At 44.2% G+C, this 24701-nt stretch overlaps 2 protein-coding genes across 4 annotated transcripts in view; both read left to right on the top strand.

Moving 5' to 3' along the window:
* The window catches only part of LOC112232041 (mothers against decapentaplegic homolog 1-like), a 34295-nt gene extending 31709 nt beyond the window's left edge, over positions 1 to 2586 (top strand). For all 3 annotated transcript variants that reach the window (XM_042311861.1, XM_042311860.1, XM_042311859.1), the window contains exon 7: positions 121 to 2586. In XM_042311861.1, coding sequence (XP_042167795.1) covers positions 121 to 264 — 144 coding nt within the window. In that variant the 3' untranslated portion in view covers positions 265 to 2586. The remainder of the gene's footprint in view (positions 1 to 120) is intronic.
* Positions 2587 to 8771: 6185 nt separating this feature from the next.
* On the top strand, positions 8772 to 21225 carry LOC112232040 (methylmalonic aciduria type A homolog, mitochondrial). The gene is made up of 7 exons (XM_042312088.1): positions 8772 to 9145; positions 9427 to 9876; positions 10138 to 10260; positions 10762 to 10932; positions 11215 to 11300; positions 15740 to 15889; positions 20602 to 21225. Exons 2-7 carry the CDS (start codon positions 9465 to 9467, stop codon positions 20905 to 20907), a joined length of 1248 nt encoding a protein of 415 aa, XP_042168022.1. The 5' UTR covers positions 8772 to 9145; positions 9427 to 9464; the 3' UTR covers positions 20908 to 21225.
* The last annotated feature ends 3476 nt before the right edge of the window (positions 21226 to 24701 follow it).

The raw sequence follows: 24701 nt of genomic DNA, 5'->3' as shown, positions 1-24701 counted from the left end.
AATGGGGTCATGAGATGAAGACGAGGAAATTCAAAGAATAAAGGAAATGCGATTGAGAAAGAGCCATGATGATAATACCTGTCCCTAAAGAGAATATCTCTCTTCCTCTTGCTCTCCCAGGGCTGGGGTGCAGAGTACCACCGCCAAGACGTGACCAGCACCCCCTGCTGGATTGAGATCCACCTGCACGGTCCTCTGCAGTGGCTGGACAAGGTGCTAACCCAGATGGGCTCCCCCCACAACCCCATCTCCTCTGTGTCCTAGACGAAACTGTCCCCAGGCCCCAGGGCTGTCCAAACCCAGCATTTAGGTTCCAGTGGAGGGGTGGGTTTCAGGGTGGGGGACAATTCTAATTGAAATCAGTCAATTCAGGAAGTAAACTGGAATTTTAAGAGAATCTAAATAAAAATAGGAAATTCAGTTTATTTACTGTATTGACTGAATTGAAATGGAATTGACCCCAACCCTGGTGGGTTTGTACTTGAGGGATTATGTCTGAAATTGGGCACATTGCAGACTGGGATGTGTGGGGGGGGTGAGATAGAAGCATCTGGAAGATACTTGATCTTTGTGACCAACTGTAATAATTATCAATCAGAATCAAATCATTATAAACTAATCATCAATTCATCATTACGCAAAGTATCCTCCTCATATGGGGCCCATATTCAGAAAGAGTCTGAACAAGGATCAGATTGGCCTTTTAGATCATAATGAATACATTTATATGGACTGGGGGGACCTGAACATAGATCAGCACTCTAATACGTGAATATGGGTCCCTGATCTTGTTCTGGCAGTTTTCCCTTCCCCTGTGTTTTGGGTTAACATTGGAAACCCATACAGCCAGTTTCATGTGTTGCTACAACGATAATAAATGTGTACAGAATTGGAAGGATTGGAAGACAACCAATATGGATGAAGAAATGGAAATATTATGTTTCTTATGAACATATTTAGAACGTAGGAAGATACTGAGGTCAGTAAATACAAATGTCTCCCCCAGAACCCTAAAAAAGTTTTTTTTAAAGGTTTTGGCAAATAAAAAGAGTTGAAGAAAAAGACCCCTACATAAAATCCCTTTAGATTATTTACAAACCCTGTCATGAGGAGAAATCAGGAGAGGGCATCAGTGGGAGCGGGGCGGGAGAGTGAGGTGGGCATTGTGGGATTGTGCTCACAGGACATTGTATATAAATAAATATTTCTCTTCTTGTGTTACACCCGTGTTACAACCTGAATTAAACGATTTTAATCGTGTTTTAGGCATACTCAACATTAGAGCAAAGTGCTGTGCAGTCGGTTTTGCAAACGCGTAGTTTGGTTTAGTGTAGCAAATCACAGTTTGGCTTGTTTAGGTAGTGACTGAAGAATGACACTAAACAGATACAGAGACGGGCACAAGCGTATGATAGTTCAGTTTGACCCTAGCTGTGCATGGTACAGCAAAAAAAGAAAATAATCAATTGTAGAGTCACATAGAGCCCCACAGTGGAGGTGTCATAATACCCATAAAGCCTAGTGGTCAAACAGGGAAATGGTTCCAATCATTTTTCCCATAGGGGATTTTAGAAACACTTCAAATAAGGGCTATGTTTTGTGTAGGCTTACCCTGGCGTGACGGTTTTGATAACCATATAAATTTCTCTTGGACAGGGTGACTTTTATCAGTATATTATGCTATTTACTCTTAGATTTACAACTAGCTGATACCTTTGCTAACAGGTATTGTCAATTTAGAACTTACACAAGACAGTTTACAGAACTGTTCATTTAAAGAAATATAACCAATTTATTCATTACTGCATTTAGCTAACATTAGATAGTTAATCCAGAGATTCTTACCGTTGCCTCCATTCGGCAGGCTCCTCCAGATCATCACGGCATTTGTAGTTCTTTATGATAGCCACATTAGCAGCTAATTAGCGTTTCATTTTTTGGGGCGAATATATTACTAAAAGTCACCTTGTCCTAGAGAGATTTACACGGTTATCAAAATGTCACGCCAGGGTAAGCCTTCATGAAATACAGCCCTCATTTGAAATGTTTCTAAAATCCCTAATGGGAAAATGAATGGTGGAAAAACGATTGGAACCATTTCTCTGTTTGACCGCTAGGGTTTATGGATATTATGACACGTGTGGTAATCTATTGAGGATATATCTCTTCTGTTACATTCTCTAAAGGCATCAACTCAGCAAAATTTACAAAAAGACAGTTAATAAAACAATGGCATCCTTCAGAACTTGTTGACCGAAAAAAAACAGTTTCACTGGTGAGTAAGTTACTGATGGCCCTAATACATGATTTGATCATTTTATAAAAATTGACTGTTTTTGTCTTTCAATTATTTTAGGCTTAGAAATACCGCTATTACAAGTTGTATTGATTTTTGTATTTTTTTGAATATGTTTTCCTGTTGTTTCTTGTTATCTGCACTTTCACAGATTGTTGCCTCTTCTCTTAGTTTTTTTGTTTAGTTTTTTCTTTGCGCTGTTTTTGCTGAGTAGTACTCCCAGAAAGCAGTTTTATTCCATGAATATCAAGTCTCTACTGGAAGATTCAATAAATAAAGTTGTTTCATTACCTGTGTCCTTATATTGTTTTCATTTTTTAAGAATAAAAGAACGTTAATGTCAATGTCCAAACTAAAGTTAATGTCCACGGATGTCAACACGTGTAATGTTGGTATCATAAGCTACATACCAGTTGACGCTCAAGAAAGTTCAGTATAAATATTGCATAAGAGCCCATTTAAGCTTGATCTGAAATGTGATCGGAGGCGCGGTATGGGTGGTGTGGCGCAATCGCGGAGCCTCTAGAGGCACGCAGAGGCCAAATTGAACTCTACCCCATCGCTGTGCTCCTCTCAAATTTTGTAACAAATGCGGATGGCTCTGTATAGCTCCGCATTGACATGATTTGTTAATGGTAGGTGGGGGGCGAGAGGTTCTGTATAAACACAAACTCACTTCCTTCACAACTGCTCTGCGCTGCTTGGTGAAGCCCAAGAATGCCCTGACTTCTGCAGAGGCTGTATCACCATAAATGCTGCATGGCCAATGCAGACGTCCATGTAGCGCCTTTAAGCAAACAGAAGAATACACCATGATGATATTTAGCCTCAAATAACAAAAGCATTCATATTTAATCAAGAATGCATATCGTGCAAGTATGATTCTTTGAAGGGTGAGTTCTCATATTTTTTTACCTTTATTTAACTACGCAAGTCAGTTAAGAACAAATTCTTATTTTCAATGACGGCCAGGAACAGTGGGTTTGCCGCCTGTTCAGCGGCAGAACCTGTTCGTGGGTTTGAACTTGCGAACTTCCGGTTACTAGTCTAACTCTCTAACCACTAGGCTACCCTGCCGCCCCATATGAGGAGAATGAGTGTGGATAGAGGAGTGGTGTGACCAGATATAGTGGAGGCTGATGGGAGGAGCTATTGGACAGGCTCAAATTGTACTGGCTGGAATGAAATGAATGGAACCGAATCAAACACATCAAACAGCTCCTCCCAACAGCCTCCTCTGATATAGACTGAGGCCATGGTATTGGAAGCACACCTGTTGCAAGGCCCTTAGGTATAAAAACCTTTGGATCACCCTTGGGGAGTTGGGACATGAAAACAACACATTTTCAATTGACACATGCAATTGACACAATTGACACAGCCATAAGACTCCTGAACAGGTAATCAGATGGCTACCTGGACTATTTGCATTGTGTGCCCCCCCAACCCCTCTTTACGCTGCTGCTACTCTCTGTTTATATGCATAGTCACTTTAACTATACATTCATGTACATAGTACCTCAAAAAAACTCAACGACACCATTCTGACACCATTCTGTATACTTCTGGTCCTTCTTTGGACACTGTGTTAACTAACCTCCAGACGAGCTTCAATGCCATACAACTCTCCTTCCGTGGCCTCCAACTGCTCTTAAATGCAAGTAAAACTAAATGCATGCTCTTCAACCGATCACTGCCCGCACCTGCTCACCCGTCCAGCATCGCTACTCTGGACGTTTCTGACTTAGGATATGTGGACAACTACAAATACCTAGGTGTCTGGTTAGACTGTAAACTATCCTTCCAGACTCACATTAAGCGTCTCCAATCCAAAATTTAATCTAGAATCGGCTTCCTATTTCACAACAAAGCATCCTTCACTCATGTTGCCAAACATACCCTCAAAAAAAATGACCATCCTACCGATCCTCGACTTCGGCAATGTCATTTACAAAATAGCCTCCAACACTCTACTCAACAAATTGGATGCAGTCTATCACAGTGCCGTCCATTTTGTCACCAAAGCCCCATAAACTACCCACCACTGCGACCTGTATGCTCTCGTTGGCTGGCGCTCGCTTCATACTCGTCGTCAAACTCACTGGCTCCAGGTCATCTACAAGTCTTTGCTAGGTAAAGCCCCACCTTATCTCAGCTCACTGGTTACCATAGCAGCACCCACCCATAGTACGGGTGGCTGCTGTTAATGACTGGAATGAACTGCAAAAATCACTGAAGCTGGAGACTCATATCCCCCTCACTAGCATTAAGCACCAGCTGTCAGAGCAGCTCACAGATCACTGCACCTGTACATAGCCCATCTGTAATATAGCCCATCCAACTACCACATCCCCATACTTTATTTATTTATTTATCTTGCTCCTTTGCACCCCAGTATCTCTACTTGCACATTCATCTTCTGCACATCTACCACTCCAGTGTTTAATTGCTATATTGTAATTACTTTGCCACCATGGCCTATTTATTGCCTTAACTCCCTTATCTTACCTAATTTGCACTCACTGTATATAGACTTTTTGTTTTCTTTTTTTCTACTGTATAATTGACTGTATGTTTTGTTTATTCCATGTGTAACTCTGTGTTGACACCAAACTGGAAGTCTTCCGACTAGCTTGGAAAGACAGTACCGTGCAGTACCGAAGAGCCCTTACTGCTGCTCGATCATCCTATTTTTCTAACTTAATTGAGGAAAATAAGAACAATCCGAAATTCCTTTTTGATACTGTCGCAAAGCTAACTAAAAAGCAGCATTCCCCAAGAGAGGATGACTTTCACTTTAGCAGTGATAAATTCATGAACTTCTTTGAGGAAAAGATTATGATTATTAGAAAGCAAATTACGGACTCTTCTTTAAACCTGCGTATTCCTCCAAACCTCAGTTGTCCTGAGTCTGCACAACTCTGCCAGGACCTAGGATCAAGAGAGACGCTCAAGTGTTTTAGTACTATATCTCTTGACACAATGATGAAAATAATCATGGCCTCTAAACCTTCAAGCTGCATACTGGACCCTATTCCAACTAAACTACTGAAAGAGCTGCTTCCTGTGCTTGGCCCTCCTATGTTGAACATAATAAACGGCTCTCTATCCACTGGATGTGTACCAAACTCACTAAAAGTGGCAGTAATAAAGCCTCTCTTGAAAAAGCCAAACCTTGACCCAGAAAATATAAAAAACTATCGGCCTATATCGAATCTTCCATTCCTCTCAAAAATTTTAGAGAAGGCTGTTGCTCAGCAACTCACTGCCTTCCTGAAGACAAACAATGTATACGAAATGCTTCAGTCTGGTTTTAGACCCCATCATAGCACTGAGACGGTACTTGTGAAGGTGGTAAATGACATTTTAATGGCATCGGACGGAGGCTCTGCATCTGTCCTCGTGCTCCTAGACCTTAGTGCCGCTTTTGATACCATCGATCACCACATTCTTTTGGAGAGCTTGGAAACCCAAATTGGTCTACACGGACAAGTTCTGGCCTGGTTTAGATCTTATCTGTCGGAAAGATATCAGTTTGTCTCTGTGAATGGTTTGTCCTCTGACAAATCAACTGTAAATTTCGGTGTTCCTCAAGGTTCCGTTTTAGGACCACTATTGTTCTCACTATATATTTTACCTCTTGGGGATGTTATTCGAAAACATAATGTAAACTTTCACTGCTATGCGGATGACACACAGCTGTACATTTCAATGAAACATGGTGAAGCCCCAAAATTGCCCTCGCTAGAAGCATGTGTTTCAGACATAAGGAAGTGGATGGCTGCAAACTTTCTACTATTAAACTCGGACAAAACAGAGATGCTTGTTCTAGGTCCCAAGAAACAAAGAGATATTCTGTTGAATCTGACAATTAATCTTAATGGTTGTACAGTCGTCTCAAATAAAACTGTGAAGGACCTCGGCGTTACTCTGGACCCTGATCTCTCTTTTGAAGAACATATCAAGACCATTTCAAGGACATCTTTTTTCCATCTACGTAACATTGCAAAAATCAGAAACTTTCTGTCCAAAAATGATGCAGAAAAATTAATCCATGCTTTTGTCACTTCTAGGTTAGACTACTGCAATGCTCTATTTTCCGGCTACCCGGATAAAGCACTAAATAAACTTCAGTTAGTGCTAAATACGGCTGCTAGAATCCTGACTAGAACCAAAAAATTTGATCATATTACTCCAGTGCTAGCCTCTCTACACTGGCTTCCTGTCAAAGCAAGGGCTGATTTCAAGGTTTTACTGCTAACCTACAAAGCATTACATGGGCTTGCTCCTACCTATCTCTCTGATTTGGTCCTGCCGTACATACCTACACGTACGCTACGGTCACAAGACGCAGGCCTCCTAATTGTCCCTAGAATTTCTAAGCAAACAGCTGGAGGCAGGGCTTTCTCCTATAGAGCTCCATTTTTATGGAACGGTCTGCCTACCCATGTCAGAGACGCAAACTCGGTCTCAACCTTTAAGTCTTTACTGAAGACTCATCTCTTCAGTGGGTCATATGATTGAGTGTAGTCTGGCCCAGGAGTGGGAAGGTGAACGGAAAGGCTCTGGAGCAACGAACCGCCCTTGCTGTCTCTGCCTGGCCGGTTCCCCTCTTTCCACTGGGATTCTCTGCCTCTAACCCTATTACAGGGGCTGGGTCACTGGCTTACTGGGGCTCTCTCATGCCGTCCCTGGAGGGGGTGCGTCACCTGAGTGGGTTGATTCACTGTTGTGGTCATCCTGTCTGGGTTGGCGCCCCCCTTGGGTTGTGCCGTGGCGGAGATCTTTGTGGGCTATACTCAGCCTTGTCTCAGGATGGTAAGTTGGTGGTTGAAGATATCCCTCTAGTGGTGTGGGGGCTGTGCTTTGGCAAAGTGGGTGGGGTTATATCCTTCCTGTTTGGCCCTGTCCGGGGTGACCTCGGATGGGGCCACAGTGTCTCCTGACCCCTCCTGTCTCAGCCTCCAGTATTTATGCTGCAGTAGTTTATGTGTCGGGGGCTGGGGTCAGTTTGTTATATCTGGAGTACTTCTCCTGTCCTATTCGGTGTCCTGTGTGAATCTAAGTGTGCGTTCTCTAATTCTCTCCTTCTCTCTTTCTTTCTCTCTCTCGGAGGACCTGAGCCCTAGGACCTGAGCTCCAGGACTACCTGACATGATGACTCCTTGCTGTCCCCAGTCCACCTGGCCATGCTGCTGTTCCAGTTTCAACTGACCTGAGCCCTAGGACCATGCCCCAGGACTACCTGACATGATGACTCCTTGCTGTCCCCAGTCCACCTGGCCATGCTGCTGCTCCAGTTTCAACTTCCACCTGACTGTGCTGCTGCTCCAGTTTTCAACTGTTCTGCCTTATTATTATTCGACCATGCTGGTCATTTATGAACATTTGAACATCTTGGCCATGTTCTGTTATAATCTCCACCCGGCACAGCCAGAAGAGGACTGGCCACCCCACATAGCCTGGTTCCTCTCTAGGTTTCTTCCTAGGTTTTGGCCTTTCTAGGGAGTTTTTCCTAGCCACCGTGCTTCTACACCTGCATTGCTTGCTGTTTGGGGTTTTAGGCTGGGTTTCTGTACAGCACTTTGAGATATCAGCTGATGTACGAAGGGCTATATAAATAAATTTGATTTGATTTGATTTGATTTGTTGTATGTGTCGAACTGCTTTGCTTTATGAACTTGTTCTCAACTAGCCTACCTGGTTAAATAAAGTTTAAATATATAATTTTTTAAATAAATAAAAATTGGACCGACCAATCCCGCACATTGGCTAACCGGGCTATCTGCATTATGTCCCGCCACCCACCACCTGCCAACCCCTCTTTTACGCTACTGTTACTCTCTGTTCATCATATATGCATAGTCACTTTAACCATATCTACATGTACATACTACCTCAATCAGCCTGACTAGCCGGTGTCTGTATTTAGCCTCGCTACTTTATAGCCTCGCTACTGTATATAGCCTGTCTTTTTACTGTTGCTTTATTTCTTTACTTACCTATTGTTCCCCCTTTTTGCACTATTGGTTAGGGCCTGTAAATAATCATTTCACTGTAAAGTCTACTACACCTGCTGTATTTGGCACAGGTGACAAATAAACTTAGATTTGTTTTGATTTTAATACATGTGTTCCTGTGTGAAATAGGACATGAACTGTATAAGCACCCATAAAAATATTACAACTCAAGACACTAACATGAAATTGTATGGCCACAATGGCTGAAAATGGAAAAATCTTGCAAAATACAAGCAACATTGTGCAAGAGTTATCCATCCCTTGATAAATACCTTCTAAAATGATTCCCTTGAATTTCAATTCGAGTGAATTGTGAAGACAAGAGCTCAACCACGACTAACTGCTACCACCGTGTGGCCTTGAGTAGTACTACTTTTCTAGAAAGGGGCGGTGTTTAACGTCACAGGGAGTAGGAAGTGAACGAAGCAACAAAAAAAACCAATACCCACTGGGTTTCACTAGATAGCACAGACACGAAGTAAAACGCTTTATGAAAATAATTATGTGCTTTTGGTCTTACTTTAAGGTTATGTCTTGGCATAAGGTTAGCAGTGAGGTTAAGGTTAGGGTTAATGTTAGGTTTAATATCACATTTTAAGAAGATCAATTGTAGAAATGGGCGGAGTTTCAGACTTTGTGACTGTGGTAGCTAGCGACGCCCAAAACATTGGTCAACGTGTGGTTGCTTTTGAGAATCAAATGACAGAATTATCCTTATTTTCTTTACTCCAAAAATGAATACTCACGTATGAAAGTATTTGGAGCAATAGTAGAGGACAACAGCAAAGACGAACGAAGCAGATGTATGTACAAATAGCTAGCTATCAAGGTGAGTTCTCCATTGTATGTACACGTTTTGTAATTGTTCAGCTATATGACTACTTGTCAGTCAGTTACCGGTGTATGTACTGTATGTATGCATATATCCATTCGTTTCTACTGGCAGAATTTGCTCCTGAATGCCACAACCTCAAACAGTCTAAATAGCCCAAAGTGAGTGTCATAGAGTAATCAGCATCAGTTTTGTTTTGGGTCTGTCTTGTTGAATGAACTGAAATGTGTCACAAACCTCTACTGAATGCCTGTTGTCTAACGTTACATCATTATCAGACTCTCTCCCCTAGAGAAGGGACCAGTGCCAGGCAATCATGGGACCCTCGGTACTCTTTCCGCTTCTCCACCGCTTGTCCTCCCCCTTACGAACTGTCACCCCAACATGGGGCCGATGGCTCCTCCGCCAGCTACCCCCACCATCCTGCACTCACACCCCTTGTACCACCTCATTCCCTGGGCTTCACTCCCAACACATCCGCGGTATGTGTGTGGAATCCACCCTCAGCCACATTAAGGAGCTGAGTCCACCAGAGCAGAGGCTGTTGAATAAGCTGTATGAAGGACTGATCTCAGGTCAGCGGGCCAGTCTGGCTGAGTCCATTACCCTGGTGGAGACCCAGCATCCCAGAAAGAAAGAGCTGGCCCAGGTCCTGCTGCAGAGAGTACTGGCCCACAGGAAGGAGCAGGAGAAACAGAATGGAGGGAAACCCCTGGCCTTCAGAGTGGGTTAGTATGTGGATTGTTATGTTCAACATTGTTGTGTCTATGCCCAGTACATAGAATGCACGCAGACCCAATAATATGTGAACATTTGAACTAGTGGCTTGCAGAGTCCTTAGAGTTGGACCGCTTGAGTTGGTGGCTGCAATGTGGGCTTTTTATTGAAGATGTTTGTACTCATACTCTTGATGTAGCTAAGTCTAAAATACCATATGGGGAAGAGTGTACGTGCATGTTTGTTCTCTGTGAGGTGACGTCTGTCTGTAGGTCTGTCTGGCCCACCCGGAGCTGGGAAGTCCACCTTCATCGAGGTGGTGGGGAAGATGCTCACAGGACAAGGACATAAAGTCTCTGTTCTGGCTGTCGACCCCTCATCATGCACCACAGGAGGTATGTTTCCACATCATTCTACATATTCATCGCTGTGTTTGTGCGTGGTATTTCATCAGTGTTGTGGGGTATATGTATTGGTTTAAATGGGTCTGTTAGAATGCCTCGTCATGCCAGACAGACTCTTGCACCGTAATATGTGGGATTTTGTGAACATTGACATAACTATACTGCCTTGTTCAATGTTGTTGAACATAATTTCCTCACCACAGGAGGTTGGTGGGACCTTAATTGGGGAGGACGGGCTCATGTTAATGGCTGGAGCGGAATCAGTGGAATGGTATCAAACACATTGTTTCCAGGTGTTTGATGCCGTTCCATTTGCTCTGTTCTGGACATTTATTACGAGCCGTCCTCCCCTCAGCAGCCCCCTGTGTTCCTCACATATATCTTCTTCAATCTAGGCAAAGGATTATTATTAAATATCGATACCTATACTGATATACTACCACTTTTATACTTTATGTTGGTGTTCCGCATAAATCCTCCCCCTCTCCCCAGGGTCTCTGATGGGTGACAAGACTCGTATGACTGAGCTCTCCAGAGACATGAGTGCTTTCATCAGACCCTCCCCCACCTCTGGAACACTGGGAGGAGTCACCCGGACCACCAATGAGGCCATAGTACTGTGTGAGGGGGGTGGCTACGACATCGTTCTGGTAGAAACTGTAGGTGAGGAACTCAATGGTTGAGTCGACTGTTTTTAAAAGCCTCAGAAGGGACAAATCTTCACCTGGGATAGGTCACCTGCACAGTTTTTATTGAACCAGATTTAATCTCATTGTGATTCATGCTTTGCATCTTCCACATTACGTGGTTTCTAAAGTCTAAATGGCATAAAGGATACAATTATGAAATGACATAACATAGCTCATAGTTCATACATAGCTCATACAATGCTAAGGTAGATAGCGTTTCATAAATACTTAGTTTCATTGTGTGTTGTGTCCTCAGGTGTAGGCCAGTCAGAGTTTGCTGTGGCTGACATGGTGGACATGTTTGTGTTGCTGATCCCACCAGCAGGGGGCGATGAACTACAGGTCAGACAGGCTGCACCTCCATCACCATCACACTCCCCTGTTACAATGCCATTAAAGAACCAGTGAAATCTTGTGATATTTACAGACATTTTTGATAATTTAAATGAATAATATATCCATTGATTCTTGATGAAAATACATTTCTCATGAGTTTCTTTCAACTGTCTTTAAAGTACACTGCTCAAAAAAAATAAAGGGAACACTAAAATAACACATCCTAGATCTGAATGAATGAAATATTCTTATTAAATACTTTTTTTTACATAGTTGAATGTGCTGACAACAAAATCACACAAAAATGATCAATGGAAATCAAATTTATCAACCCATGGAGGTCTGGATTTGGAGTCACACTCAAAATTAAAGTGGAAAACCACACTACAGGCTGATCCAAGTCAAAATGAGGCTCAGTAGTGTGTGTGGCCTCCACGTGCCTGTATGACCTCCCTACAATGCCTGGGCATGCTCCTGATGAGGTGGCGGATGGTCTCCTGAGGGATCTCCTCCCAGACTTGGACTAAAGCATCCGCCAACTCCTGGACAGTCTGTGGTGCAACGTGGCGTTGGTGGATGGAGCGAGACATGATGTCCCAGATGTGCTCAATTGGATTCAGGTCTGGGGAACGGACGGGCCAGTCCATAGCATCAATGCCTTCCTCTTGCAGGAACTGCTGACACACTCCAGCCACATGAGGTCTAGCATTGTCTTGCATTAGGAGGAACCCAGGGCCAACCGCACCAGCATATGGTCTCACAAGGGGTCTGAGGATCTCATCTCAGTACCTAATGGCAGTCAGGCTACCTCTGGCGAGCACATGGAGGGCTGTGCGGCCCCCCCAAAGAAATGCCATACCATGACTGACCCACCGCCAAACCGGTCATGCTGGAGGATGTTGCAGGCAGCAGAACGTTCTCCACAGCATCTCCAGACTCTGTCAGGTCTGTCATGTGCTCAGTGTGAACCTGCTTTCATCTGTGAAGAGCACAGGGCGCCAGTGGCGAATTTGCCAATCTTGGTGTTCTCTGGCAAATGCCAAACGTCCTCCATGGTGTTGGGCTGTAAGCACAACCCCCACCTGTGGACGTCGGGCCCTCATACCACCCTCATGGAGTCTGTTTCTGACTGTTTGAGCAGACACATGCACATTTGTGGCCTGCTGGAGGTCATTTTGCAGGGCTCTGGCAGTGCTCCTCCTGCTCCTCCTTGCACAAAGGCGGAGGTAGCGGTCCTGCTGCTGGGTTGTTGCCCTCCTATGGCCTCCTCTACGTCTCCTGATGTACTGGCCTGTCTCCTGGTAGCGCCTCCATGCTCTGGACACTACGCTGACAGACACAGCAAACCTTCTTGCCACAGCTCGCATTGATGTGCCATCCTGGATGAGCTGCACTACCTGAACCACTTGTGTTGGTTGTAGACTCCGTCTCATGCTACCACTAGAGTGAAAGCACCGCCAGCATTCAAAAGTGACCAAAACATCAGCCAGGAAGAATAGGAACTGAGAAGTGGTCTGTGGTTACCACCTGCAGAACCACTCCTTTATTGGGGGTGTCTTGCTAATTGCCTATAATTTCCACCTGTTGTCTATTCCATTTGCACAACAGCATGTGACATTTATTGTCAATCAGTGTTGCTTCCTAAGTGGACAGTTTGATTTCACAGAAGTGTGATTGACTTGGAGTTACATTGTGTTGTTTAAGTGTTCCCTTTATTTTTTTGAGCAGTGTACATATCTGATTCCTCTTGCCTTTCATATTTGCAAAAGAAACTAAATGGTTTCTTTCCACCCTGTTGTCTTCACTTATTCTGTCTCAGGATGCACTTAAGTATTCAAACAGGATCACAGACTGTCGCACTGTCCATCAATCAGCTTCGACATATAGACATAAGATTTACATCCAATTTCCCCTCTGGAGATCAATAAAGTTGATTCAAAGCACATCGTGTTGGTCACATACACGTATTTAGCAGACGTTATTTCTATCAAAGTGTGGACACACCTACTCATTACATTTTTAAATGTTTTTTATTTATTTTATTATTTTCTACATTGTAGAATAATAGTGAAGACATCAAAACAAATGAAATAACACATGGAATCATGTAGTAACCAACAAAGTGTCAAACAAATCTAAATATATTTTAGATTCTTCAAAGTAGCCACCCTCTGACTTGATGACAGCTTTGCACACTTGGCATTCTCTCAACGAGCTTTACCTGGAATGCTTTTCTAACCGTCTTGAAGGAGTTCCCACATATGCTGAATACTTGTTGGCTGCTTTTCCTTCACTCTGCGGTCCAACTCATCCCAAACCATCTCAATTGGGTTGAGGTCAGGTGATTGTGGAGGCCAGGTCATCTGATGCAGCACTCCATCACTCTACTTCTTGGTCAAATAGCCCTTACACAGATAGGTGTGTTTGGGTCATTGTCCTGTTGCACAAACCAGGTGGGATGGCGTTTATCGCTGCAGAATGCTGTGGTAGCCATGCTGGTTAAGTGTACCTTGAATTCTGAATAAATTACTCAGTGTCACCAGCAAAGCATCATCACACCACCTCCATGCTTCACGGTGGGAACTATACATGCGGAAATCATCCCTTCACCTGCTCTGAGTCTCACAAAGACATGGTGGTTGGAACCATAAATCTCAAATTTGAATTCATCAGACCAAAGACAGATTTCCACCGGTCTATTGTCCATTGCTTGTGTTACTGTCTTTTAAGCAAGTCTCTTCTTCTTATTGGTGTCCTTTAGTAGTGGTTTCTTTGCAGCAATTCGACCATGAAGTTGATGTTGAGATGTGTCTGTTACTTGAACTCTGTGAAGCATTTATTTGGGCTGCAATTTATGAATTTATCCTCTGCAGCAGAGGTAACTCTGGGTCTTCCTTTCCTGTGGCGGTCCTCATGAGAGCCAGTTTCATCATTACGCTTGGTGGTTTTTGCGACTGAACTTGAAGAAACTTTCAAAGTTCTTGAAATTTTCCAGATTGACTGACCTTCATATCTTCAAGTAATGGTGGACTGTTGTTTCTCTTTGCTTATTTGAGCTGTTCTTGCCATAATATGGACTTAGCCCTATTTGGTTAAGACCATCTTCTGTACACCACCCCTGCCTTGTCACAACACAACACAACTGATTGGCTCAAACGCATTAAGAAGGAAAGAAATTCCACAAATTAACTTTTAACAAGGCACACCTGTTAATTGAAATGCATTCCAGGTGACTACCTCATGAATCTGGTTGAGAGAATTCCAAGAGTGTGCAAAGCTGTCAATGCAAAGGGTGCCTACTTTGAAGAATCTCATATACACTACCGTTCAAAAGTTTGAGGTCACTTAGAAATGTCCTTGTTTTTGAAAGAAAAGCATTTTTTTGTCTATTAAAATAACATCAAATTGATCCGAAATACAGTGTAGACATTGTTAATGTTGTAAATGACTATTGTAGCTGGAAACGGCTGATTTTTTTTATTGTAATATCTACATAGGCGTACAGGGGCCCATTATCCGCAACCATCACTCCTGTGTTTCAATGGCACGTTGTGTTAGCTAATCCAAGTTTATAATTTTAAAAGGCTAATTGATCATTAGAAAATCATTTTGCAATTATGTTAGTACAGCTGAAAACTGTTGTTCGGATTAAAGAAGTATTAAAACTCACCTTATTTAGACTAGTTTAGTATCTGGAGCATCAGCATTTGTGGGTTCGATTACAGGCTCAAAATGGCCAGAAACAACTTTCATTTGAAACTCGTCAGTCTATTCTTGTTCTGACAAATGAAGGCTATTCCATGCGAGAAATTGCCAAGAAACTGAAGATCTCGTACAAAGCTGTGTACTACTCCCTTCACAGAACAGCGCAAACTGGCCCTAACCAGAATAGAAAGAGGAGTGGGAGGCCCCGGTGCACAACTGAGCAAGAGGACAAGTACATTTGTGTCTAGTTTGAGAAACAGATGCCTCAAGTCCTCAACTGGCAGCTTAATTAAATAGTACCCGCAAAACACCGGTCTCAACGTCAACAGTGAAGAGGCGACTCTGGGATGCTGGCCTTCTAGGCAGAGCTCCTCTGTCCAGTGTCTGTGTTCTTTTACCCATCTTAATCTTTTCTTTTTATTAGCCAGTAGGAGATATGGCTTTTTCTTTGCAACTCTGCCTAGAAGGCCAGCATCCTGGAGTCGCCTTTTCACTGTTGATGTTGAGACTGGTGTTTTGCAGGTACTATTTAATGAAGCTGCTAGTTGAGGACTTGTGAGCCGTATGAAATGGGTAAAACGGTATGTAAACATTATTAAAGTGACCAGTGTTCCATGACTATGTACATAGGGCAAGCAGCCTCTAAGGTGCAGGGTTAAGTAACCGGGTGGTAGCCATCTAGGGACATTTTGTAAAGATCAGGGCACAGTACTGAATCTGTGTGTGTTCTCCATTGCCAGGGCATTAAGCGAGGCATCATAGAGAAGGCAGACCTCGTGGTGGTCACTAAAGCAGACGGAGACCTGTTAGTACCAGCCAGGAGAATCCAGGCAGAGTATACCAGCGCTCTGAAACTGCTCAGGAAGAAATCAAAGTCCTGGAACCCTAAGGTGGGTTGTATTGGGTTGAATTGGGTTGAATGTTTTTTGTCTGAGTGGTAGTGCAAAGGGGTTAAACTTACAGTGGGGCAAAAAAAGTATTTAGTCGGCCACCAATTGTGCAAGTTCTCCCACTTAAAAAATGAGAGGCCTGTAATGTTCATCATAGTTACACTTCAACTATGACAGACAAAATGAGAAAAAAAATCCAGAAAATCACATTGTAGGATTTTTTTATGAATTTATTTGCAAATTATGGTGGAAAATATGTATTTGGTCATCTACAAACAAGCAAGATTTCTGGCTCTCACAGACCTGTAACTTCTTCTTTAAGAGGCTCCTCTGTCCTCCACTCGTTACCTGTATTAATGGCACCTGTTAGAACTTGTTATCAGTATAAAAGACACCTGTCCACAACCTCAAACAGTCACACTCCAAACTCCACTATGGCCAAGACCAAAGAGCTGTCAAGGACACCAGAAACAAAATTGTAGACCTGCACCAGGCTGGGAAGACTGAATCTGCAATAGGTAAGCAGCTTGGTTTGAAGAAATCAACTGTGGGAGCAATTATTAGGAAATGGAAGACATACAAGACCACTGATAATCTCCCTTGATCTGGGGCTCCACGCAAGATCTCACCCCGTGGGGTCAAAATGATCACAAGAACGGTGAGCAAAAATCTCAGAACCACACGGGGGGACCTAGTGAATGACCTGCCGAGAGCTGGGACCAAAGTAACAAAGCCTACCATCAGTAACACACTACGCCGCCAGGGACTCAAATCCTGCAGTGCCAGACGTGTCCCCCTGCTTAAGCCAGTACATGTCCAGGCCCGTCTGAAGTTTGCTAGAGAGCATTTGGATGATCCAGAAAAAGATTGGGAGAATGTCATATGGTCAGATGAAACCAAAATATAACTTTTTGGTAAAAACTCAACTCGTCGTGTTTGGAGGACAAAGAATGCTGAGTTGCATCCAAAGAACACCATACCTACTGTGAAGCATGGGGGTGGAAACATCATGCTTTGGGGCTGTTTTTCTGCAAAGGGACTGATCCGTGTAAAGGAAAGAATGAATGGGGCCATGTATCGTGAGATTTTGAGTGAAAACCTCCTTCCATCAGCAAGGGCATTGAAGATGAAACGTGGCTGGGTCTTTTGAGCATGACAATGATCCCAAACACACCGCCCGGGCAACGAAGGAGTGGCTTCGTAAGAAGCATTTCAAGGTCCTGGAGTGGCCTAGCTCAGATCTCAACCAGATCTCAGATCTCAACCCCATAGAACATCTTTGGAGGGAGTGGAAAGTCCGTGTTGCCCAGCAACAGCCCCAAAACATCACTGCTCTAGAGGAGATCTGCATGGAGGAATGGGCCAAAATACCCGCAACAGTGTGTGAAAACCTTGTGAAGGCTTACAGAAAACGTTTGACCTCTGTCATTGCCAACAAAGGGTATATAACAAAGTATTGAGATAAACTTTTGTTATTGACCAAATACTTATTTTCCACCATAATTTGCAAATAAATTCATTAAAAATCCTACAATGTGATTTTCTGGAGAAAAAAAAATTCTCATTATGTCTGTCATAGTTGAAGTGTACATATGATGAAAATTAGGCCTCTCTCATCTTTTTAAGTGGGAGAACTTGCACAATTGATGGCTGACTAAATACTTTTTTGCCCCACTGTATATAGAAAAGTGCTTCAAATTGTTGCTCAGGAAGAAGTCCAAGACCTGGAACGTGGTTAGTGTTGGGTTGTGTGGTTTTGTGCTCATACTTTCATATGCACAGAATTAAGAAATACAAACAGATAATGAGAAATAAATGCATACCTACAAAAAATAGGCATATTGCCTCAAACTCCAGGTAACTGGGGGTTGGAACCTGATGTTCTTCTTTGTATCCTCTATTGGAGAGCTGTGTTACATTTCCTCTGAAAATCCTTTTTTGCCGCCCTCAACTCTCCACACGCACACATCACCAGAACCGACAGGCCGTCCAACTGTACAGCGAGGTCAGCTGACCCGGGGGAGAGGGATTAATGTGATGTCATCATCAGGGCACTCTAGTCTGTCGCAGTGTTCCCGGGGTGGGGAGGGGGTGCTCTCTGCATGTCTCCCGCCCTGGGCCGAGCGTTGTGGCATTGTCTCTTTGTCTCAGACCGACTGCGTGCAGCCCAATGCAGCATCTGCCCACCTGGCAACCTGCCAAAGTCCCCTACCGCCACCCACCCACCCTTCTCCCTCCATCCCCCTCTTCCTCTTCCTCCCCACTCTGAATAGAGAGCTGCTGTGTCATGTATTTTCCTGATTAGCAGCCCACCCACTCAGATGAAAGAATCCCAGACCTGTCTCGTTCTCTGTCTCTCTCGCTTCTTTTTCCAATTTTCTGTCTCTCTCGCTCTCTCTCTCCCTTTCTCTCTCTCTCTGTTTTTCTGTCTCTATTTCTCTCCACCTCTCTCTCTCTTCATCTCCATCTATCTCATCTCTCTCTGTTTTGCTCCATTTGTCTGTCTCTCTCACTCTCTGGCCCTGTTCTTCTTTCCACTAGCACCAGAGGCAGCAACACTGACTTCAGTCAGGACAGAAGATATCCACCACAGTGATTTTAATGGGTCTCCACATGATTCCTCCTCTGCCATATCTCAATATTAGGTTCAGGGGAGGGTACTTTGGAAGGCTCCCTTCTAGCAGATTAATCATATTGACTGTAGCTTTGTAAGACATTTCTACAGTATTTCCCCATGTCAGAAACACATTTCTATTGGCACACTTGAATAGTGAATAGACAGAATACAGCTTGATAGAGTATTGCACCATTGAGATATGACTTCACACAGTTCCCTTTTTGTAGTGCCCTCACTCTCATTCAAGCACTGGTCAATACTGAGTTGTTTAGTCCTTAAATCACTGGTGTTGTCTGGACAGGCCTGAGGTGAATATGGGAATACAGAGACCCCACTGGGTGTGTGATATCTGTGGTGTGTCACTGTGCCTGCATAGGCATATGGGGGGATTGATTACCAACTGCATGGGGGTCCACACGTGTGTGTTCACATACAGTACCACTCAAAAGTCTGGACACACCTACTCATTGCAGTGTTTTTCCTTATTTGTACTATTTTCTACATTGTAGAATAATAGTAAAGACCTCAACTATGAAATAACACATATGGAATCATGTAGTAACCAAAAAAGTGTTAAACAAATCAACATATATTTGAGATTCTTCAAAGTAGCCACCCTTTGCCTTGATGACAGCTTTGCAAACGCTTGGCATTCTCTCAACCAGCTTCATGAGGTAGTCACCTGTTTCAATTAACAGGTGTGTCTTGTGTTTGAGCCTATCAGTTGTGTTGTGACAAGGTAGGGGTGGTATACAGAAGATAGCCCTATTTGGTAAAGACCATGTCCATGTTATGGCAAGAACAGCTCCGATAAAGAAAGAGAAATGACAATCCATCATTACTTCAGGACATGAAGGTCAGTCAATCCGGAAAATGTCTAGAACTTTGAAAGTTTCTTCAAGTGCAGTCGCAAAAAACATCAGGCGCTATGATGAAACTGGCTCTCATGAGGACCACAGGAATGGAAGACCCAGAGTTACCTCTGCTGCAGAGGATGAGTTCATTAGAATTACCAGCCTCAGAAATTGCAGCCCAAATAAATGCTTCACAGAGTTCAGGTAAGAGATACATCTCAACATCAACTGTTCAGAGGAGACTGTGTGAATCAGGTCGAATTGCTGCAAGAAACCACTACTAAAGGACACCAATAATAAGAAGAGACTTGCTTGGTCCAAGAAACATGAGCAATGGACATTAGACCAGTGGAAATCTGTCCTTTGGTCTGATGAGTCCAAATTTGAGCTGTTTGGTTCCAACCGTTGTTTCTTTGTGAGACGTAGAGTAGTTGAATGGATGATCTCCACATGTGTGGTTCCCACCGTGAAGCATGGAGGAGGAGGTGTGATGGTGTGAGGGTGCTTTGCTGGTGACACTGTGATTTATTTAGAATTCAAGGTACACTTAACCAGCATGGCTACCACAGCATTCTGCAGCGATACGCCATCCCATCTGGTTTGCGCTTAGTGGGACTATCATTTGTTTTTCAACAGGACAATGACCCAACACACGTCCAGGATGTGTAAGGGCTATTTGTCCAAGAAGGAGAGTGATGGAGTGCTGCATCAGATGACCTGGCCTCCACAATCACCTGACCTCAACCCAATTGAGATGGTTTGGGATGAGTTGGACTGCAGAGTGAAGGAAAAGCAGCCAACAAGTGCTCAGCATATGTGGGAACCACTTCAAGACTGTTGGAAAAGCGTTCCAGGTGAAGCTCGTTGAGAGAATGCCGAGAGTACAAACCTGTCATCAACACAAAGGGTGGCTACTTAGAAGAATCTAAAATATATTTAGATTTAACATTTTTTTGGTCACTACATGATTACATGTGTTATTTCATAGTTTTGATGTCTTCACTATTAATCTACAATGTAGAAAATAGTAAAAATAATGAAAAACCCTTGAATGAGTAGGTGTGTCCAGACGTTTGACTAGTACCATATGTGAGAGTATATGTATGTCTGTATGCACTGTGTGTGGGGGTGGGGGGGTCTTGTATTACTATCCTTGTGGGTACTGAAAATCCCCAAAGTCCATATATTGTGTGTGTGTGTGTGTGTGTGTGTGTGTGTGTGGTTCCCCCCCCCACCACCAGGTAGTGCGTGTGTCATCCCAGACAGGCGAGGGTGTAGCAGAGCTGTGGGGTAAGATGGAGGCCTTCCGCTCAGCCACCCTGTCCAGCGGGGACTTCCAGGACAGACGTAGGGCCCAGCACAAGGTGTGGATGTGGAGCCTGATCCAGGAGAATGTCCTGAGGCACTTCCAGGAACACCCTGCCGTCAGGGGGGAGCTACCCCAGCTAGAGGACAGGGTCACCAGGGGAGCTATATCACCAGGCCTGGCGGCTGATCTGTTACTGAAGGCCTTCACCTCTTCTTCATCATCCTCCTCCTCACAGTGACCTAGCTGAAGTGGAGATCTAATACCAACAGCATTATCCATATACTGTAATATTGATTACACTTCTCGCCTTGTCTCTCAGGTCACTGCTCTGTAAGGACGATTGATTGTTGATGAGAGAAGGGAAGGAATTCTAGGTCTTGGTCCCCCTCCCAATCTCACACACAACACACTGCCTTCAAATTGAAACACTGACCTACTTACTCATACAAGAGACTTGACATTGCAGTTTATCGGTTTATACTTGAAGAGTATCAATGGATGCAGTTTTATAGATTTTATCATAATCAATGAGTTGAATAAATTATTAAATGAATTATATAGTGGTGGGCGTTTTCTGTTGCTGAAATGTTTGTGTGGGGACGTAGCTGCTGAACCAGGGCTAGGAAGCTTTGTGTGGGGAGATTGGAAACCCAAATTGGTCTACACGGACAAATTCTGGCCTGGTTTAGATCTTATCTGTCGGAAAGATATCAGTTTGTCTCTGAATGGTTTGTCCTCTGACAAATCAACTGTACATTTCGGTGTTCCTCAAGGTTCCGTTTTAGGACCACTTGTTTTCACTATATATTTTACCTCTTGGGGATGTCATTCGAAAACATAATGTTAACTTTCACTGCTATGCGGATGACACACAGCTGTACATTTCAATGAAACATGGTGAAGCCCCAAAATTGCCCTCGCTAGAAGCCTGTGTTTCAGACATAAGGAAGTGGATGGCTGCAAACTTTCTACTTTTAAACTCTGACAAAACAGAGATGCTTGTTCTAGGTCCCAAGGAACAAAGAGATCCTCTGTTGAATCTGACAATTAATCTTAATGGTTGTACAGTCGTCTCAAATAAAACTGTGAGGACCTCTGGGCCCTGATCTCTCTTTTGACGAACAAGGACAGCTTTTTTCCATCTACGTAACATTGCAAAAATCAGAAACTTTCTGTCCAAAAATGATGCAGAAAAATGTATCCATGCTTTTGTTACTTCAAATCAAATCAAATCAAATTTATTTATATAGCCCTTCGTACATCAGCTGATATCTCAAAGTGCTGTACAGAAACCCAGCCTAAAACCCCAAACAGCAAGCAATGCAGGTGTAGAAGCACGGTGGCTAGGAAAAACTCCCTAGAAAGGCCAAAACCTAGGAAGAAACCTAGAGAGGAACCAGGCTATGTGGGGTGGCCAGTCCTCTTCTGGCTGTGCCGGGTGGAGATTATAACAGAACATGGCCAAGATGTTCAAATGTTCATAAATGACCAGCATGGTCGAATAATAATAAGGCAGAACAGTTGAAACTGGAGCAGCAGCACAGTCAGGTGGAAGTTGAAACTGGAGCAGCAGCATGGCCAGGTGGACTGGGGACAGCAAGGAGTCATCATGTCAGGTAGTCCTGGGGCATGGTCCTAGGGCTCAGGTCAGTTGAAACTGGAACAGCAGCATGGCCAGGTGGACTGGGGACAGCAAGGAGTCATCATGTCTTCTAGGTTAGACTACTACAATGCTCTACTTTCCGGCTACCCGGATAAAGCACTAAATAAACTTCAGTTAGTGCTAAATACGGCTGCTAGAATCCTGACTAGATCCCCAAAATTTGATCATATTACTCCAGTGCTTGCCTCCCTACACTGGCTTCCTGTTAAGGCAAGGGCTGATTTCAAGGTTTTACTGCTAACCTACAAAGCATTACATGGGCTTGCTCCTACCTATCTCTCTGATTTGGTCCTGCCGTACATACCTACACGTACGCTACGGTCACAAGACGCAGGCCTCCTAATTGTCCCTAGAATTTCTAAGCAAACAGCTGGAAGCAGGGCTTTCTCCTATAGAGCTCCATTTTTATGGAATGGTCTGCATACCCATGTGAGAGACGTAGACTCGGTCTCAAACTTTAAGTCTTTACTGAAGACTCATCTCTTCAGTGGGTCATGTGATTGAGTGTAGTCTGGCCCAGGAGTGTGAAGGTGAACGGAAAGGCTCTGGAGCAACGAACCGCCCTTGCTGTCTCTGCCTGGCCGGTTCCCCTCTTTCCACTGGGATTCTCTGCCTCTAACCCTATTACAGGGGCTGGCTTGCTGGTGCTCTTTCATGCCGTCCCTAGGAGGGGTGCGTCACTTGAGTGGGTTGAGTCACTGATGTGATCTTCCTGTCTGGGTTGGCGCCCCCCCTTGGGTTGTGCCGTGGCGGAGATCTTTGTGGGCTATACTCGGCCTTGTTTCAGGATGGTAAGTTGGTGGTTGAAAATATCCCTCTAGTGGTGTGGGGGCTGTGCTTTGGCAAAGTGGGTGGGGTTATATCCTTCCTGTTTGGCCCTGTCTGGGGGTATCATCGGATGGGGCCACAGTGTCTCCTGACCCCTCCTGTCTCAGCCTCCAGTATTTATGCTGCAGTAGTTTATGTGTCGGGGGGCTAGGGTCAGTTTGTTATATCTGGAGTACTTCTCCTGTCTTATCCGGTGTCCTGTGTGAATTTAAGTATGCTCTCTCTAATTCTCTCTTTCTCTCATTCTTTCTCTCTCTCGGAGGACCTGAGCCCTAGGACCATGCCTCAGGACTACCTGGCATGATGACTCCTTGCTGTCCCCAGTCCACCTGGCCGTGCTGCTCCTCCAGTTTCAACTGTTCTGCCTGCGGCTATGGAGCCTGACCTGTTCACCGGACGTGCTACCTCTCCCAGACCTGCTGTTTTCAACTCTCTAGAGACAGCAGGAGTGGTAGAGATACTCTTAATGATCGGCTATGAAAAGCCAACTGACATTTACTCCTGAGGTGCTGACTTGCTGCACCCTCGACAACTACTGTGATTATTATTATTTGACCATGCTGGTCATTTATGAACATTTGAACTTCTTGGCCATGTTCTGTTATAATCTCCACCCGGCACAGCCAGAAGAGGACTGGCCACCCCTCATAGCCTGGTTCCTCTCTAGGTTTCTTCCTAGGTTTTGGCCTTTCTAGGGAGTTTTTTTCCTAGCCACCTAGTTTGGGGTTTTAGGCTGGGTTTCTGTATAGCACTTTGAGATATCAGCTGATGTACAAAGGGCTGTATAAATACATTTTATTTTATTTTATTTGGGGACGTAGCTGCTGAACCAGGGCCAGGAAGCTTTGTATGGGGACGTAGCTGCTGAACCAGGGCCAGGAAGCCCTGTGTGGGGACGTAGCTGCTGAACCAGGGCTAGGAAGCTTTGTGTGGGGGGCGTAGCTGCTGAACCATGGCTAGGAAGCTTCGTTTGGGGACGTAGCTGCTGAACCAGGGCTAGGAAGCGTTGTGTGGGGACGTAGCTGCTGAACCAGGGCTAGGAATCTTTTTTGTGGATGTACCTTCTGAACCAGGGCTAGGAAGCATTGTGTGGGGGTGTAGCTGCTGAACCAAGGAAGCTTCTGAACATGACAACTTTTAATACAAGCGTCATGTCATTCCTGTTGTTTTACATTTAATCCAGACAAAATTACCACATTTTTGCAATGATGCCTCTTGACCACCAGATGTCCCCATAACTTCACAACCTCATTTAAACCATTATCATAATGACTGGCCTGAGAGCCAGCCTCCACCCCTCCACCTCTCCTCCCCTCAGGATGTGCTGGGTGACAGGTCACAGAGAGGCTGCTAGGACACCAGATCCTTCTTCCCTGGAGCTCTGAGAACACCATGGTAATCCTTCACATCCATCCCCCATGCCAGTCAGAGCCTGGCTTCTAGCAGATACTAGGCTACCTACCGCTGGGCAGAGGAATGATCAAAGAGACAGTAGTATTATCATAAAGCGTCCGTTACACCAGCCCAGGGCGCAGTAGGCA

This window comes from Oncorhynchus tshawytscha, linkage group LG34 (assembly GCF_018296145.1).
Source record: "Oncorhynchus tshawytscha isolate Ot180627B linkage group LG34, Otsh_v2.0, whole genome shotgun sequence".
NCBI classification, from domain to species: Eukaryota; Metazoa; Chordata; class Actinopteri; order Salmoniformes; family Salmonidae; genus Oncorhynchus; species Oncorhynchus tshawytscha.
The sequence above is the reverse complement of the archived record's forward strand: the minus strand, read 5'-3'. Positions and strand labels throughout refer to the sequence as shown.